This window comes from Drosophila novamexicana, unplaced genomic scaffold (assembly GCF_003285875.2).
Source record: "Drosophila novamexicana strain 15010-1031.04,08,12 unplaced genomic scaffold, DnovRS2.1 tig00000193-arrow-pilon, whole genome shotgun sequence".
Taxonomy (NCBI): domain Eukaryota; kingdom Metazoa; phylum Arthropoda; class Insecta; order Diptera; family Drosophilidae; genus Drosophila; species Drosophila novamexicana.
In genome coordinates, this window is record NW_020824787.1 from 564,679 (window position 1) to 580,257 (window position 15,579).

General features: G+C 36.0%; 4 protein-coding genes across 15 annotated transcripts in view; 3 read left to right on the forward strand and 1 right to left on the reverse strand.

Moving 5' to 3' along the window:
• The first annotated feature begins 1,712 nt into the window (after nt 1-1,712).
• On the forward strand, nt 1,713-4,091 carry LOC115759035. The gene is made up of 3 exons (XM_030699857.1): nt 1,713-1,853; nt 1,913-2,089; nt 3,728-4,091. The coding sequence occupies exons 1-3, from the start codon at nt 1,793-1,795 to the stop codon at nt 3,934-3,936; spliced, it is 447 nt and encodes a 148-aa protein (XP_030555717.1). The 5' UTR covers nt 1,713-1,792; the 3' UTR covers nt 3,937-4,091.
• Nucleotides 4,092-5,743: 1,652 nt separating this feature from the next.
• Nucleotides 5,744-8,457, forward strand: LOC115758733. The gene is made up of 4 exons (XM_030699483.1): nt 5,744-5,858; nt 6,241-6,350; nt 6,470-6,643; nt 8,127-8,457. Exons 2-4 carry the CDS (start codon nt 6,302-6,304, stop codon nt 8,363-8,365), a joined length of 462 nt encoding a protein of 153 aa, XP_030555343.1. The 5' UTR covers nt 5,744-5,858; nt 6,241-6,301; the 3' UTR covers nt 8,366-8,457.
• A 451-nt stretch (nt 8,458-8,908) lies between these two features.
• LOC115758560 lies at nt 8,909-10,058 on the forward strand. The gene is made up of 3 exons (XM_030699267.1): nt 8,909-9,122; nt 9,220-9,396; nt 9,730-10,058. The coding sequence occupies exons 1-3, from the start codon at nt 9,044-9,046 to the stop codon at nt 9,939-9,941; spliced, it is 468 nt and encodes a 155-aa protein (XP_030555127.1). The 5' UTR covers nt 8,909-9,043; the 3' UTR covers nt 9,942-10,058.
• A 1,855-nt stretch (nt 10,059-11,913) lies between these two features.
• The window catches only part of LOC115759157 (GTPase-activating protein skywalker), a 64,335-nt gene continuing 60,669 nt past the window's right edge, over nt 11,914-15,579 (reverse strand). For 4 of the 12 annotated variants that reach the window (XM_030700021.1, XM_030700020.1, XM_030700019.1 and 1 more), the window contains 3 exons: nt 13,617-13,775; nt 13,329-13,549; nt 11,914-12,774 (listed from right to left, as the gene is read on the reverse strand). In XM_030700021.1, coding sequence (XP_030555881.1) covers nt 12,633-12,774; nt 13,329-13,549; nt 13,617-13,775 — 522 coding nt within the window. In that variant the 3' untranslated portion in view covers nt 11,914-12,632. Of the gene's footprint in view, nt 12,775-13,328; nt 13,550-13,616; nt 13,776-14,661; nt 14,719-15,289; nt 15,377-15,579 lie in introns of all 12 variants that reach the window. The other 8 variants (XM_030700026.1, XM_030700012.1, XM_030700014.1 and 5 more) reach the window with 4 other exon arrangements.

Consider the following 15,579-nt stretch of genomic DNA (forward strand, 5'->3'; position numbering starts at 1 on the left):
TTAACCTCTCCTGGAGTACAAGAATTATAAATCATTTAGCTAAATGCTTATTTTGGCGACATATTAGGCTTGAGGTCCAGAATTTAAATTTATTAAAATAAAAATGGACCAATTTTTGTTTTAACACTTTTTTTCTACTAAGGAGAGGGTGTCTGATCAATAATATATATACACTCTGGTCGGATGCTTCCTTTTGCCTGTTTTTCAAAAGATTCAGAGTATAGAAACAGGGCGATCTTTGTGAAACCGAAGGCTTGATACATTTGCAAACACGTTATATTTCTTGTTTACGCGATTTGTGTCTTAACCATCTAACGAAGCTTTCCCATAACAATTTAATTACAGACAGTCGGCTATTGGTCCTGATCATACTGTGTATTTTTCAAAGCATTTCATTAAGAATTTCATTCACGTTTAGCCATACAGATGGCAATTAATTTGTTTTTTGTTTTCCGAGTTATGTTGAATTACCAAGAGCTATGAATAATCGCCTCTTTTTTATTTATACATGTTATTTAGCTGAGGCTTAGAGCAATTTCTTTGCTTCGCGTAGATCAACAACAAACATTTTTTGCCAACATTGTTTACAACCAACATATGTTTCGATAAACTATGTTTACGCCCTCCAAGTGTTAAGATTTGAATGATTGCCAAGATTAATGCTGATGCGGTGCGAATCCTCCTGAATCCAACTAGTTGTTTGTAGTCAGTTTTCTACTTTAGTATGAAATAAAAGCACAAGTAATACATCGGAAAAAAGTACTGAAAACTGTGCGCCGAAGTTAAAATACCCTTATAGGAATTACAAAAATGAGATTCTCTATGCAAAATATATATACATATATATCCCATTCCCAGCCGGATCAAACTCTACCAAGCCTACCATCTATATCCTAGCTAAGTACTGCATCATTGTTATTTTAATAATTAAAAGGAACAAGGTACCAATTGCCAATTTTCTTAAATAAAAAAAAAAAATTAAATAAAACTTAATCAATTTCCACTTAAATAGAAAATATAATTTTGAGTTGAGGACTTTATTCAATTGTTTTCAATTTAATCTTGTTTCTTGCTTGTAATTATGTTAAGAATTTATATATTTGTATCGATAGATTGAGTTAGGTGATGCTCTCGCTACATTGAGTTGCACATTTCATAGCTTAGTGATAATGCCCTCAATAAAAGTTTAGAAAATGAAAACAAAACCCGTTTGTACTATGGGCGTCAAATGCTGAATGGGTCGCATACAAATGAGATGCCGCATAATGAAGCATAGGCAACATGACATAAATCAGACTTATATAATACTTATGCTCACAAATAGAAATAAAAAAGCAATGACATTCCGTGTGCGTTTGCCTTTTTATCGTGTCCAAAGGAAAAAGTAAATAAATAAGACAATATACGTCTGACATCACCCAAAACAAGTTCTCTAAATCGTAATATACTTATACATCGTGCATGCATACATACACAAACAAAATTGCGGTCATATGCTTGGATGTTTGTGTGTCAAGCAAAAAATTCTAAACTCAAAATTGAATACAAAATTGGCCAAGTGCAAAGAAAAACACGCAAATGAAACGAGACTCACTCGAAAATGTGAATGAGCGTGAGTACAACTATGAGTGGCAGTATGAGTGCCGGTTTGAGTGTGAATGCGCGCCTGTTTGGCTAAGTTTTCAAATTGTTTCAAATCAGACGCAATACAGTCGCCGCGCCGTTCAGATCTAACATATATAATTCAGTTCGTTTCCTTACAGCTTGTTTATTTAATTTCAAGTGCTACAAAATGGTTTCCAAAGTGGGGCGTGTTCTGGCTGTGGCCATTCTGGCCGCCCTGGCCTGCACGGGTATGCACAGTCTGTGTGAAAAGTAAAGCAGCACCCGACACAGTCAATTCCCTTTGCAGGCTATGCCATCAAGTGCTATCAGTGCGAATCTGTCAGCAGTCCCAAGTGTGGCGAGAAGTTTGAGGCTGATGACAGCCTGCTTTTGGACTGTGCCCGCATTGCCCCGCCGCGTTTCCTGCAGACCTTCTTACCCGTACGCAATGCCACCGGCTGCATGAAGAAGACCATCGATGGCGGTAAGTTTTCTGCTAATTGCCCAACTAGCTACTTCGCCGCACGCTGATAACATGATGTCATAAGCGTCAAGTTGTACATTCAATTAGCTTGATTAGTTTTAATCGTACTGCTTGAGCTGGGGCGTAGGCATCGGCGTCGGCGTCCGTCATTTATGCGTACAATTAACCAACTAGGCGTATGCGGAATGAGAAAATACTTTAATTGCATTTCAGACAACGAATTTCGAATTTTTGAAACGAGCTGCACAAATTTGTCATTATTTTCCTATATATATAAAAGTGATCTAATATTTTATAAGACAACATCCCATTAGGTTTCTCTTAATTAGTATGCATATATGTATATATTTTTTTATATGTGGGAGCAGCTATGCGCATCATGTTATTTGAACCGTTGAGCTCAGCTTATTGTTTTGCATTTTTCAGCAATTATCACATTCGTGCTTGGCATGTAAAGCTGTTCGATTTTATTTGACGAGCTCTGGGCTGTTGCATTCTCCAGCGAAAAGAACATATATTGAGTTTTATTATTCATTACAAATCTAATGGATTTCGTTGACAGAAGCTTCTTAGTGTTGATCCAAATAAAATGGATTTTAATTTGAAATTAAATTTTGCTCATCAGCAATAAGTGTAACTGGAGTCATCGTAGATGTGTTAGTTGAATCATTAGCCCAAAAGTTCTTCGAGCGTGCATGTATTCATTTTTTTCAAGGCAAGGAAGTATTGCTGAAAATTACATCAGAATTGTTATTATGAATAAGCAACTTTTTTCATTATTGCGTTTTTTCTGCTGTTTTATAAGAAGAAAAATGAATACTTGAACTCAATAAGCAAAGATCCATACTGTGAATAGTTTGATCTCAATATATATCAGTGTCATAGCTTAGAAACCTTACAACTTTTGTAGATTTAGAACATTTTCTATAGAACATTTTCTCACTCGTACCCAAAAGAACAAAGCTCAATGTAAATTTCAACAGCTAGAGTGTACACAAATGTAAAAATTGTAAATATTACGGGAAAGTATTTTTAGCCAGCCTTTATGTCTTATCGAATACTAAGTCTAAGTAAATAATTTATATGAAATTTGCTTTCGTATTTAATTGTAGCTGTTCATAAGCTAAACTTTAAAGATGAGTGTAGAAAACAGTAAAGCATCTATCAAAATTTGAGCAGCGCTTCAGCGGCAATCAAGCTGGCTATGAGGTTGTCATCCACGAATTAGTCACAGCTATTTTGAATGTACCTATTTTTTTGTATAGTATATGAGTAGGTTTATAGTCATTAGAGTTCTATGGAAACTGCGCATTATGTAGGCAGATTTGCCAATTAAGAAAATTAGTTCTGCCTATGGAAAGCTACCAGAAAAAAATGTGAATAGAACTCGAATAACAGTTAATCGACGTTAAAACAATGACAGACCTTGAAAACAATCAGCAACAAAGCCGCAAAACTCACAGGGCCCCTCAACCTGGCAATGTCAACGCCTCTGATTAACAGTTGTTAGCTTCAATATGAAAAATATGAAATAAATGACGACGCAGTGCATCCAAAATTAGCAATTACCTGACAATGAGAATTTCTTCAAATATTGCATTCAACTAATTAACAATACGAATTTCGCCGCCGTTTCAGTGCCCGGCCATCCGCAGGTCGTGCGCAGCTGTTACTTTGGAGACGTAACCAACATCCAGACTGGCTGTCAGTCGGATCCCTCCATGCCCTTCGTCAAGCAGCTCAGCTGTGATGTGTGCACCAAGGATGAGTGCAACGGCTCCGCCTCCCTCACCCCCATTGCTGGAGCTATCCTGCTGTTCTTCGGCGTGGCCCGCTTGTTGGCCTAAATTTAACTGGAGTATTCAGCTTCCAATCCCAATCGGAAACTGGAACATTAAACATGTGTCTTATGTATTATCAAAATTTTGTATATCATTATTGAAGTTTTAAGTAAAATCAAAAAGAGAAACGTATTTTAAAGTGGATTAAAACAGCTTTTATACCAAATTAAATTTCAGTTACTTTACTTTTGTTAAGAACAAAATTATAAATTTACAGTTTTTTATATATATTTTTCCAGCGGACAACCGAGTTCCCAGGTCGAATTATAAATGTTTTACACATATTATTTGATTACTCTAGGAATTCTATAAAAGTGTACATGTGAAAATAAACATGTTGAGGTGATTAATATGACAATTAAACAGCCTTTATTTACAGCGCAGCCAATTACTGAAAATAATTATTTTTTTAATTAAGCCAACTCTCTTAGTGTATCCAGTGAATTCGCTATATGCAATAAATTTAGCCAATCTAATTATCTTTACTTGCTTGCAAACAATGAATATGAGCAAAATCCCACCATATAGAACTACGGTGTCAATATGTGTGTGATATCTTTTCGACCCATAACTTTTGTATAGCTTCTATAGCAGCAATCGATCGGACATCAAATTTTTTTATTGATACACTTCCATGCCACATGCCTCACACATGTGTTATTTAATTTTCCATTACAAGGAATACTGTATACTACTTATAAATCAGGCCGTCACTTCAAAGGCAAAATTCCTATAAAATATTTTTCTAAATATTCTAAATATTTCAAAAGGCGGAATAAATCGTATATATTTTAATCCATACACATATTTACTATGGAAGATTATATGTTCTTATTGCAAACTTCTTCTTGTCAAACGTACGCTGCGGCTGCGCTGCTTTTGCCCTCTTCCCCATACTATGAGAAATGCGTTTTTTCGATTTTTATATAATATTGAGGGATGTATTCAAAATATGAAATATTCTGGATGTAAACCCGTACCGAATTTCCCGTCTATAGTTCTTGTCGATCATTTGTAACAAACTCGTACAGAGCGGGCACTAGGACTGCATTCAATGAATGTCTTAGATATCGACAGAAAGACGGGCAGGCAAGATCGACACAAGTATGATGATGATGCTGATTAAGAATATATATATATATATATAAACGAAACAATATACCCTTTTTTGATATAACTAAGCCCACATATTTCCAAATACCCAAAAGTTTTTCCACACAATTATTTTAAATTACTATCGCTTAGCTATAAAATCGTTTGTCTATTAAACTCCTTCCTCCTTTAACAGCGACGATGTAATCATTAAGGGAAATGTATTGAAAATGTGTCCACAGTGAAAGCTGTCCTTGCATGCAAGGCCATAATTAAAGCTCCTGCTCACACACATAGCACAAACACACGCACACAGAAGCACACACACCCACACTGGCAAGTTGTTTGTACTCTTTGGCAACTTTGTTAGCTCTCTTTGCTGTTATTAAAAAGGGGCTAAGAGGCAACTGAAATCGCGTGGCGTCTTCCTCCATATGTGTGCTATTAATTCTACCTAGAATATACATATATATTATTTATTTGACGGTGTGTGTCTGGGGGAAATTCATTAAAATTAGACAATTTCAATAGGTGTCCCGCGAGCGCTGGCCAGCAAGTTGCCCAGACCCGAAGACAGGAGCAAGCGAGCGAAAGAGTGAGGCGGAAAGGAGTGAGACAGAGGTATATAGAAAGAGAGCTAGGGAGAGTGAGAGCCCAGAAGTGGAATTTGGAAACGCTTTGGCATTTTTCAGTATAATTTCGAACGCGGCCGTCGACTGACTGGCGGCTGAGGCGTTTTCTGCTTTATAAACAGAACACACCGGAAAATAACAACAACAACAAAAGATACAAATCTCTAAAGCGACGACAGAGCGGGCGACTGTTGTTAGACATCGGTGCGGAAATCTAAGCAAAATATAGCCATTGAACGCAAGAAAGACGCGAGTTTACAGTGCCGAAAACATCAAAATAATAAAAATATAAGAAATATGCAAAGATACGAGTAATTTATAGAAATATATATTTGTAAATGCCCCAACTTAGACGCAAGCAAACACTTTCAAACCAAATTGTTTCGTTTCAATTGCTTCCCGAGAGCTGAATGAAAAAGTTAAAAATAAAAAAGAAAATACAATTAAGGAAAGCATCATTAGAAATTTCCATAAAGAACCAAACGCCAATGCGGCAATTAAAATAAGTTATAAAGATTTTCCATATATAACATAAGAATCCAAATAAATCCAAACCATTTCTATAAATGCTCTAAATTATATACAGCCGGTTGTGGAAAGTGCTTGGATTTTCCTTTGTTTTTCTTCAATACGAAAACATCAGTTAAATGCAGTATTTACTTTGTTCTGGCACCCTCCTCACGCTGCTGGCCACAGGTTAGCTTTTGACCATTTTGTCTTTAGCCATTAAACTCAACAACATAAATATATATATATATATATATATATATATATATATATATATATTTATATATATGTATATTCAATGCCAACAGCTTACGCCATCAGATGCTACTCATGTGAGTCCGTTTACGAGACGAGCTGCGGCGAAAATTTCGAAATCGAGAATCATTTCAAGTACGATTGCGCCTTTATTGCCCCGCCCCGTTTTTTGGAAAACGAGCTGTCCAACAAGAATGCGACAGCGTGCCTGAAGCGAGTTTTTCGCGGTAAGTACTTGGCCAACCAACTCGCAAAAATATTCATGAATGAAAATGATTCAGACGGAAAAGTATGCGGTCTTTTATAAGATGACCTCAATACATGAAAATCAAATAAATTTCTGACGCGTCCCTTAACGGCCAATTAGGATATACCACGGCGGGGAAGATGAAGAGAGAGAGAGAGATAGAGAGCGCCTCAGTGGCATTAAAAATGTATCTTTGAGATCAACATGTGTATCTTTGGGTCATAGATTTCGGGTTTAGATACAAACTTTGTATGCATAAATCATGCACATAAGATACAAATGTTTCTCGCTTCAAAAAAAAAAATGTATTTGTATTGTTAGTTCTTTTCTTTCTAAAGACGAAAGTCAAAAGTATTTTTGAATTAAGAAAATCTCCGTGCTACACGAGTGTATCTTGGTAAATGCAGATGTATCTGGCAGTTTCAAGTGGACAATGCGAGATAAAAATGAGATTTTAGTGCCTTTGTTGCCTCCACGTATTGCTATGATAATTTAAAATATGCATGCTCTTATTCTTACCCGGCTTAATTCTGAATTGGTTCCCATAGCGTTCTTTTCGAGGCCAGCCAGCCTCTTCTATATAAGAAAATTATGTTAATTGATTACTGGATGATAATTACTCTTATAAGCAACTTGCTTTTGCGTGTATATATACTCTATCCTTGGACTAGTCGATCTCAAAGTGGATGAAAACACCGCTCTCGAGGTCTATAGGGGGCAGTAAAATTTCCTATACACAAGATCAGACTTATATATGGCACGCTTTCATTTAACTTAAGTTATTAAAGTAATAATAGCAGCTGTGGTTTTAAAGATGTGCTAAAAGTTCAACTTTTAAATATTTGCTTCCCCAAATAAAAGGCCGATTTTCATATAATATACCATTTAGGACTCAAACTGATCAGGACTATCCATTGGATCTGTTCTGATATCAAGAAATCAATCTATGAATTTCTTCAATGGACTGCCAAAGTGCAAGAGCCATATATTTTCAAGAAAAACTTATTAATTTGTAATATCTCTGTCAATCAAGAAAGTCCAATCTAAAATGAGCTCAAATTGCTTAAAATGGTATGGGCTTATTCGATCGGACTTCAGCAACTCAAGTTATAACAATTCAATTAATAGAATTTAATTATTTACAGATAGTTTTGACATTCCACTGCATTGCAGTTGGGTTTGCAGTTATTATGAAAGAAATATGCACACAAATAAGTTTAAAATTCTTTGACCAATCTGTATACAATACATTCGTAAACCTAATATATATAAAACAAAATGCTTTGAACTTAGATCTTACTTGAATCTGAAATGATTGTGATATTATAATACATATTATAATAGAAACCAAAGACGTATGCTTTTCGGCCACCAAAGCTGTTTTTTTATGTGCATTCGCCTAAAAGTATGCCGCAAGATTGTTAAAATTAATTATTTGAATTGACTTTTTGAACCGCACACAGAAAATGGCGTCAACAAATTCGTGCGTGGCTGCTACTTTGGCGAGGTGAACGAGACAGAGATTGGCTGCAAGCTGGACCCAACGCTGATCGCCGTGCAGAACGCCAGCTGCCACGTGTGCGACAACGAGAACTACTGCAATGGAGCAGAACATCCGCAGGTGGATCTGTGGCAGCTGCCCGCATTGGCGTTGTATCTGCTGGCAGCCCGATGGCTGCAGGGCGGCCAACGGGACGTATGAGGCATGTTTAAGGCATTAGGCATAAGTTGTTGTTGTTCTTAGTTTGTTGTTATATATGGCCATGGCCAAGAAAGCCGAGTAAGCGCCAAAGGCCAGCTAATAAAATCAAAATTAATATAGAATAAAGCGAAAATTGTTTATTTGTGCGCGCAATGAACTCTCGGGGCAGAGGCGTCTGCGGCATGAACAAGGGCACGCCGCCCACACACACACACACACACACAAACAGACACACACACGCACACACACACATAACATACACACACTCATGCAGGCACACACAATAGCGACGTGTATTTTGCACCATTCCATGTTTCATGTCAACGGACATTTATTTTAGGCTATCAAAATGCCGCTCATACCATTTCCATTTTCATTTCCATATCGTATATGTGTGGCCTGTACTAGACGCGGTCAGCCAAATGAAAACCAAATGTGTTATATGGAAAATAACAAAAAGAAGAAAATAGCGCAAAAAAAAAACTGAATACAAAACTCATCATTCAGAATGCGATTGGCTTTGGCTCAGTCTCGCGTGTGCAGCTCGTCCGGCTGGTTCGGCCATGTGACGCTCTGGGCGCGATCAACTGGCCAATCTGTGCACTCATAATATACAAGCTATCCGTCATCTATATTCCTACCTGAGCACTACACACACTTTCGCAAACACACACACACATGGATAGACAACAGTTGGGCATGTTGGGGCGCTGGGTGTTGACGTTGGGGCTGCTGCTCGTTTCACTGGCCGCCACAGGTGAGCGCATCGAACGTGTCATACATTGTTGACACACATATTAAGCACACATTTATCACACACACACACGCACTCACATCTCGTCATCGACACACAGCTCTGGCCGTTAGCTGCTATGAATGCGATTCCGTCAACGATTTGAATTGCGGCGATGATTTTCAGCCTGATGACATTGCCAAAACCGACTGCGATTCCATGGAGCTGCCAGAGCAATTGCGTGCTTTCTATTTGCAGCGACCCGACACTGCGTGCCTGACCAAGTACTACAGGGGCTGTAAGTATGCCAAGCTTTAGTTAGTTCATCTAAATATGATACCTAGCCAACTGATTAACCAACAAATTGATACTGATACTAGCACATTACCCAGAGAAGTTTCCACCAGCAAAAGTGGAAATTTCTCTTTCATTTTTAACTAAATCTGCTTAAAACTAATTTTCAATGTATGTGAAAATGTATTTAACGGATATTTTGATTTGCTTGATGGTATTTCTTCCAATAGCAACTAACAGATATTGAGATCTGTATGAGTTATACGCAAGGCCCGAACAACGCCGGGTAGTATCAGCTAGTGTACTTATACTATGTGTATCTACTCGTTTTTTGCAGCACTTGAAGAAGCGTTGTTTGTGCGACGTTCCTGCGCCTTCGGCGATTTATCTGTGTGCGATGAGCAGTCGGATCCGGTGATGCCGCAGCTCAGTTTCTTGGGTTGTGTTTTCTGCCACAAGGATTTCTGTAATCGGAGCACGCACCTGGCACAGGTCCACAGCACGGTTTTGAGCGTGATGCTTATTTTAGTTTACATATTCAACAATTAAATACGTTGAGAATCGAATAGAAAGGTCTTAACTGAAAGCAACATATTAGATATTTTTGCAACATTTTACATTTTATTTGATTTAGCTTCGTTTTGTTTTTATACGTCCACTAAAATGATTTAACATACATATATATATTTATAATAATAATGCATTATTTCGTTTGAAATATATAATATATAATCGGGTATATCTTTCAATTGTATTCGTTTATTACTGTATGTGTGTGTATTTGTAATTCATAAAATAAAATAATAATACAAAATAAATAAACAACACGCTCTAGAATTCAAATAGTGAACAACGCATAGTTCAAATATGTACGTATATATCTATATTATTCATTGTAATATTTCAGTTTGCATAATATATAACTTCAGTTGGAGCTTATCATCGTTTATATATATATATGTATAACACACTTAGATGTCTCTCTATAATGGTCGGTTATTGTACAAATTAAATGATCGAAACCTAACAACGACTACACATAGAGAACAATTCATATAGTTATATAGAAAAACAGTGTAAACAATTGTATATATACAGAAGATAATGAATTAGTTGACTCTTTGTTGCCCTTTGCCAAATACTGTTCAGATTAATATGAGCGCACCCGCAACCTCTCTCCTCAGCCTCAGCCCAACAATTATCTGAGAATTTGTATCAATAGTCAACCAAGTAAATTAAAAACTTTTATCAACAGCACAGAAACAAGTAACAAATATATTTATACATATTTTTTTTAACTTCATATTTTTTTCTTTGAGTTAATCAAACTTTTCAGCTAGGCTATTATGGGTATGAGCTATAGCATATGCCATATTTAATGCTGTTTACATACACAATTCTTTCAACAACACAGAGAGTTTAATTAATTAATAACTAAATTATAATATACACATAATTTATTATATATATATATTTTCTTTTTAGCAGCCACAAACATTTTACAAATTTGCTGTCATGCCTTGCCACATGTGTGTGTGTGTGTGTGTTGCAAGTGAGTGAGGTGTGTGTGTGTGTTTTTTTTTTTATTTTGGAGTCCAGCTCCGAAATGTGTTGATTCATTTGTTCATAGAGTATTGATCTATGCGCTTGAACTAAACTTAAATTGAGTGGCGCATAGAACTTTGAGTCGGCGCAGCAGCAACAGCAAATCGCATTATTTTTTGGCATAATTTACATTTATGTATTGTTAATTGTTGTAATATTTTCTATATAAGTTTTGTATTCGTTGTGATTGTAACAATTCGCTTGAGTAGTGCAAAGAGCAGTCGCTAAAGTGGGCGTGCGCAAGCGCCTACCAATTAAAAAAAGAAATGTTGTGCACAACATGTTTGAAAATTTTCTTGTTGTCTCTTGACTAGAAATATGAAAAGAAAAATAAGTTTTTGCATAGAAACAATAGTTCAAAATTGTTGTCTTTGAGTAAGTTTATAAAAATAAAAGAGTGTAGCTTGAGCAATGCACAAATGGAATGAGTCTTAACTAAACATTGAATTTGTTGTAAGCTTTGGATACGGATCATAAATGAGATCAATATGTGACATGTGTGCACACCCCCCGACCCTTAAATCCCCACTTTATCGTCCCCTCGCCCTGCACGCCCAAATAGCTTTAGTGTGGCTTCTAATCGTAGCTATAGCATACGTTAATATAACTATTACACTGCACTGCAAGTTTTGTGTTTTGTTTTAGCTTTGAATTCATGCTGCAAATTTCAGTTTTATATGGATATATATATATGTATATATAGGTAGTTTATATATATATAGAAACTAGCAATAGTAAGAAAATAAAAAAGTTTCCAATGCAATTTACAAAGTATATAATTTATACACATATGTAATAATAATATTAATAACATTTATAACGAATTCAGTCAAGTCAGTAAATTTGGTTTACAGAAAGCAGAAAAATAATAATAAAAGTAAACATACAAATTACTTTAGGCATAATCATAATCATAATAATAATAATAATAATAATAATAATAATAATAATAATAATAATAGTTATTATCAAAATGTGCAGACAAATTTAACATGACAATTGATTTTTTGATATTTTTGCTTGCTTTTCTTTTCATTTAAGGAATATATTTCGTTTGTTGTCTGCCGTTTAAAGTCGTTATATAGAAATAGGTTCACGTTTTACGATTTACATTTAGATATACACATATTTTATATATATTTATATATAAATAGTTTTGTTTTTTTTTTTTTATGAATAACAACTATTGTATGTATATAATTTCAAAGCTTTTGCGTTTTGAAACATTAACTCACAGAGTATTTCCATTATACAATATATAATTTGTTTTTGCTCGGGGTTTAAACATTTAACATTACAACGGCTATGATGACAACGACTGCTGCCTTTTTTGTTTTTACTTTTTAGATACATATTTATAAATAAGTTTTTATAAATGTTTACACAAATCTTAATCTTCTTCTTTTTTATCATCATCATCTTTTGCTTCTGCCTAGTGTTTCCGCTAGAGCCGGAAACACAAGCGTTCGCATTGTGTATGTCTGTATATATGTGTGTGTGGGCATAGACTGAGTGTAGGTGTATATGAGTAGGTCTGAGAGAAGCATAGGTGCGGGTTTCAGCTGAGCACTTGAACATCGGCGGGCAATTTGGTTTCGTTTTGAGTGTCTATGGGCCAATCGGGCCTATATGGCTTTAGATGCCCACGAAGCCGTAGACCTCCAGTACGCGTATCTCAAAGTCACCCGACGGACATAGCGGCGGATTGTTAAAGGTCTTACAGCTGTCCGTCTTGCCAAATCGTATGTTCTCATCCATCCAAATAGCTTGGCCCTCACTGTAAAGTACAATAAAGAAGTTAATTGGGTTTGATATGTGAAGATGTGAAATAATTTGTTGAAATATTGCATGTCATATGGAAATTCTTAAATTCTGTTTAGTTAACATAACAAAATAGTTCCACTAACATATCTGTGCTATGTTAAATAACAGTGTGCTAACAGAGCGCTGTTTAGTAAATCAACTTATTAAATATGTTCACGTCAGATTAACAGAGTGATATACATTTTTAGAAGTGTCAAATAATTTATAAAGGAATCTATAGAAAATTTTACATTTCATTTAAATATATAATAACAATTTATTAGTTTGTGAAAAGAATTTAATTTAATAGTAACCAATTTGTCAAATAAGGTCTTAATAGAAGTGAATAGAAAAATTAATAATTAATCTGTGCTAGTGAGCATATAACTGAGATATAGCTGAGATATGCATCAGGCACTCCATAGGGTTAACAGCACAATGTTATTGCCACAGCTTAACAAAGTGTTTACAGAAGCTCAACCCTGTTTCAGTTTTATTTTCAGATTCGTTTAGTTGATTTCGACTTACCCGCCGCCAATTGTTATCATTTTGGAATCAGCTGCCATAAAGAGTTCGGAGCTGTGGCCCAGATCGCGATCGCCTTCGATGCCCACCCAGGGATACTTGGCTCGCTCGGGATACAGGGAGAACAAGAAGGTTTCGCCGGTGCCAAAGTAGGCCTGTCTCTGGCCCTTGTCATCCTTGACATTGCGCTCAAACCAGCGCGACGAGCAATAGGCGCCAAATACCTAAGTGAAAATAGAATGCAATTAGCACGGCATTTCAATGGTAAAGTCAATTCCCCTCCACACCTACCTCATTATTGCACGTTTTGATCATGAGCAGCGTGGGCTCGTGCTGCTCCACGCGCACATAGAAGGTCGTCAGGGAGCAGCCGTGCTCCTCGGTGGTGTAGAGCAGCACCGGTTGGTACATGGTGATTCGCACGGGCAGCCAGGACCACAGCGTGAACAGCTGTGAGAGGAAGTAGGGATTATGAGAAAACAAGTTAATAAAGCTCTGTAAGACTAGCTGAGATATATTATTAGGCAAAATTAACTACGATTAACTAGAACTAGAAAAAGGGTAGCATTAGCCAATGTTTTAACACAGTTAAAATAATTAAATATATATATATTTACTCTAAATAACACACACAAAAAACAATATTAGGCATTTTGGGCGGGGTGGTAGATACAGAGCGATAAACAGGGAGACAGTAAGAGAGAGACAAACGGTAAAGACATATTAACTAGAACATGAACTAAAAGGCCAAAACAAACTAAAAGCCAAGTTAATACATGAATCATACATAAAAAAAATGTAATTATATATTTATATAAAACTGACAAATCGAAATCTACAAATATATAAAAGAAAAAAAAAATACAATTTGATTTTTTTTTAGCATCTTTTTGCACAGCAGCAGCAGCGCATTTATTGCAGTGGCGCAGTGCATGCTAAACTGTGTGCTATGACTGCCAAACTGTCGGCCTGCCAAACTGTAAATTGCAATGGCTCGATTAATGAATGGTGATTGCGATTTGTGTAGGCTCTATTTATGAAGGTTTAGTTTACTAACACAAGGGACGCTCACACGCACACACAAACACACAATTAGAGAGAGAGAGAGAGAGAGAGAAAGAGAAAGTGGGTGAGAAAGAGAAAGGGGGAAGAGAGAGAGAGAGAAATATTGGGATTTAGCGCTAATTGGGAAACTTTTTTTTGTTTTGGTTTTGTTAAATTGTCTAATAAAACGGCACAAGATGTAACTGTTTTATTACTGGAATGGGAATTTCTTTGGATGGATCATTCACGATTTGTTGTAAAATGTTGGCTCGTAATAGAGATATGTGCTTACAAATTGTCTATCCGTCCAGGTTTTAATGAAATTCGTTGTGCCCGGTAAACCAAAATGCTATGAAAAAAGATGATATATAGCAGTGTCAAGATTAGATGCGACTCGACTTGAATGATCGATTGAAAGTTTGACATGGGATACAGATTTCGGGGTTGGGGTGGGGAGGGGATTAAAAATCGGCGAGGGTAGGGGGGGCCCTTCTGCTGCTTAAAACTTTCAAAGGCTAAATTAAATTTAACAGAAACAGATAAACTAACTATAAAAAAAAACAAGTTGTAAAATAATATACAAATTCTTAATTATGCTATAATAAGTATAATGCCAACAAAACTGGAAACTCGATTCTTGCACACATCAGAGCATGCAATGTGGTCTGTGAAGGGAGGGTGAAGCACCTCGCGATGAGCAGTGTTTGAGGGTGAGAAAAAGAGAAAGACTTTGATTTGAGGTGCAGTTTTGATAAGCTTTACATTCCGTTTTCTTGGGTGTGTGCTGTATGTTGTATACTTGCTTTACAATAATACTTTAAAAGAAAACATATGTATATATATATATATATATCGAGTAGGGATAACTAGCAAAAAGTTAGCAAAGTGGCGGCGATTCGACTGCTCTCTTCTGGACTTACATCTTCGTTCTTACAGACTTGACTTTTGAGATTGTGTATGGGATAGACACCCATGGCGATGGCTCTATGACCGGGCGACTTTTCGCCCTGTATACACAATGCCATACACATACACATACACATATAATTATTTAGTTTTATGCACATGATATAGTATAATGGCAGTTTCGAGAGATATGAAATTTCATGTTGATAAAGCGCACGCATGTTATATTTGTTATATTAATAAGTTTTATTTTTATATTTATAAGAATTTTGGTTTTGATTTTTTGGTTTTTATTATTTTTAGT

What these genes read in the sequence shown, in the direction of transcription:
- LOC115758560 (XM_030699267.1), top strand. Translation starts at nt 9,044, where the DNA reads ATGGATAGACAACAGTTGGGCATGTTGGGGCGCTGGGTGTTGACGTTG. An exon ending in CGTTTCACTGGCCGCCACAG is followed by an intron (nt 9,123 to 9,219) that starts GTGAGCGCATCG and finishes ATCGACACACAG; the next exon opens with CTCTGGCCGTTAGCTGCTAT. An exon ending in GACCAAGTACTACAGGGGCT is followed by an intron (nt 9,397 to 9,729) that starts GTAAGTATGCCA and finishes CGTTTTTTGCAG; the next exon opens with CACTTGAAGAAGCGTTGTTT.
- LOC115758733 (XM_030699483.1), top strand. Translation starts at nt 6,302, where the DNA reads ATGCAGTATTTACTTTGTTCTGGCACCCTCCTCACGCTGCTGGCCACA. An exon ending in CCTCACGCTGCTGGCCACAG is followed by an intron (nt 6,351 to 6,469) that starts GTTAGCTTTTGA and finishes CAATGCCAACAG; the next exon opens with CTTACGCCATCAGATGCTAC. An exon ending in CCTGAAGCGAGTTTTTCGCG is followed by an intron (nt 6,644 to 8,126) that starts GTAAGTACTTGG and finishes AACCGCACACAG; the next exon opens with AAAATGGCGTCAACAAATTC.
- LOC115759035 (XM_030699857.1), top strand. Translation starts at nt 1,793, where the DNA reads ATGGTTTCCAAAGTGGGGCGTGTTCTGGCTGTGGCCATTCTGGCCGCC. An exon ending in GGCCGCCCTGGCCTGCACGG is followed by an intron (nt 1,854 to 1,912) that starts GTATGCACAGTC and finishes TTCCCTTTGCAG; the next exon opens with GCTATGCCATCAAGTGCTAT. An exon ending in GAAGAAGACCATCGATGGCG is followed by an intron (nt 2,090 to 3,727) that starts GTAAGTTTTCTG and finishes CCGCCGTTTCAG; the next exon opens with TGCCCGGCCATCCGCAGGTC.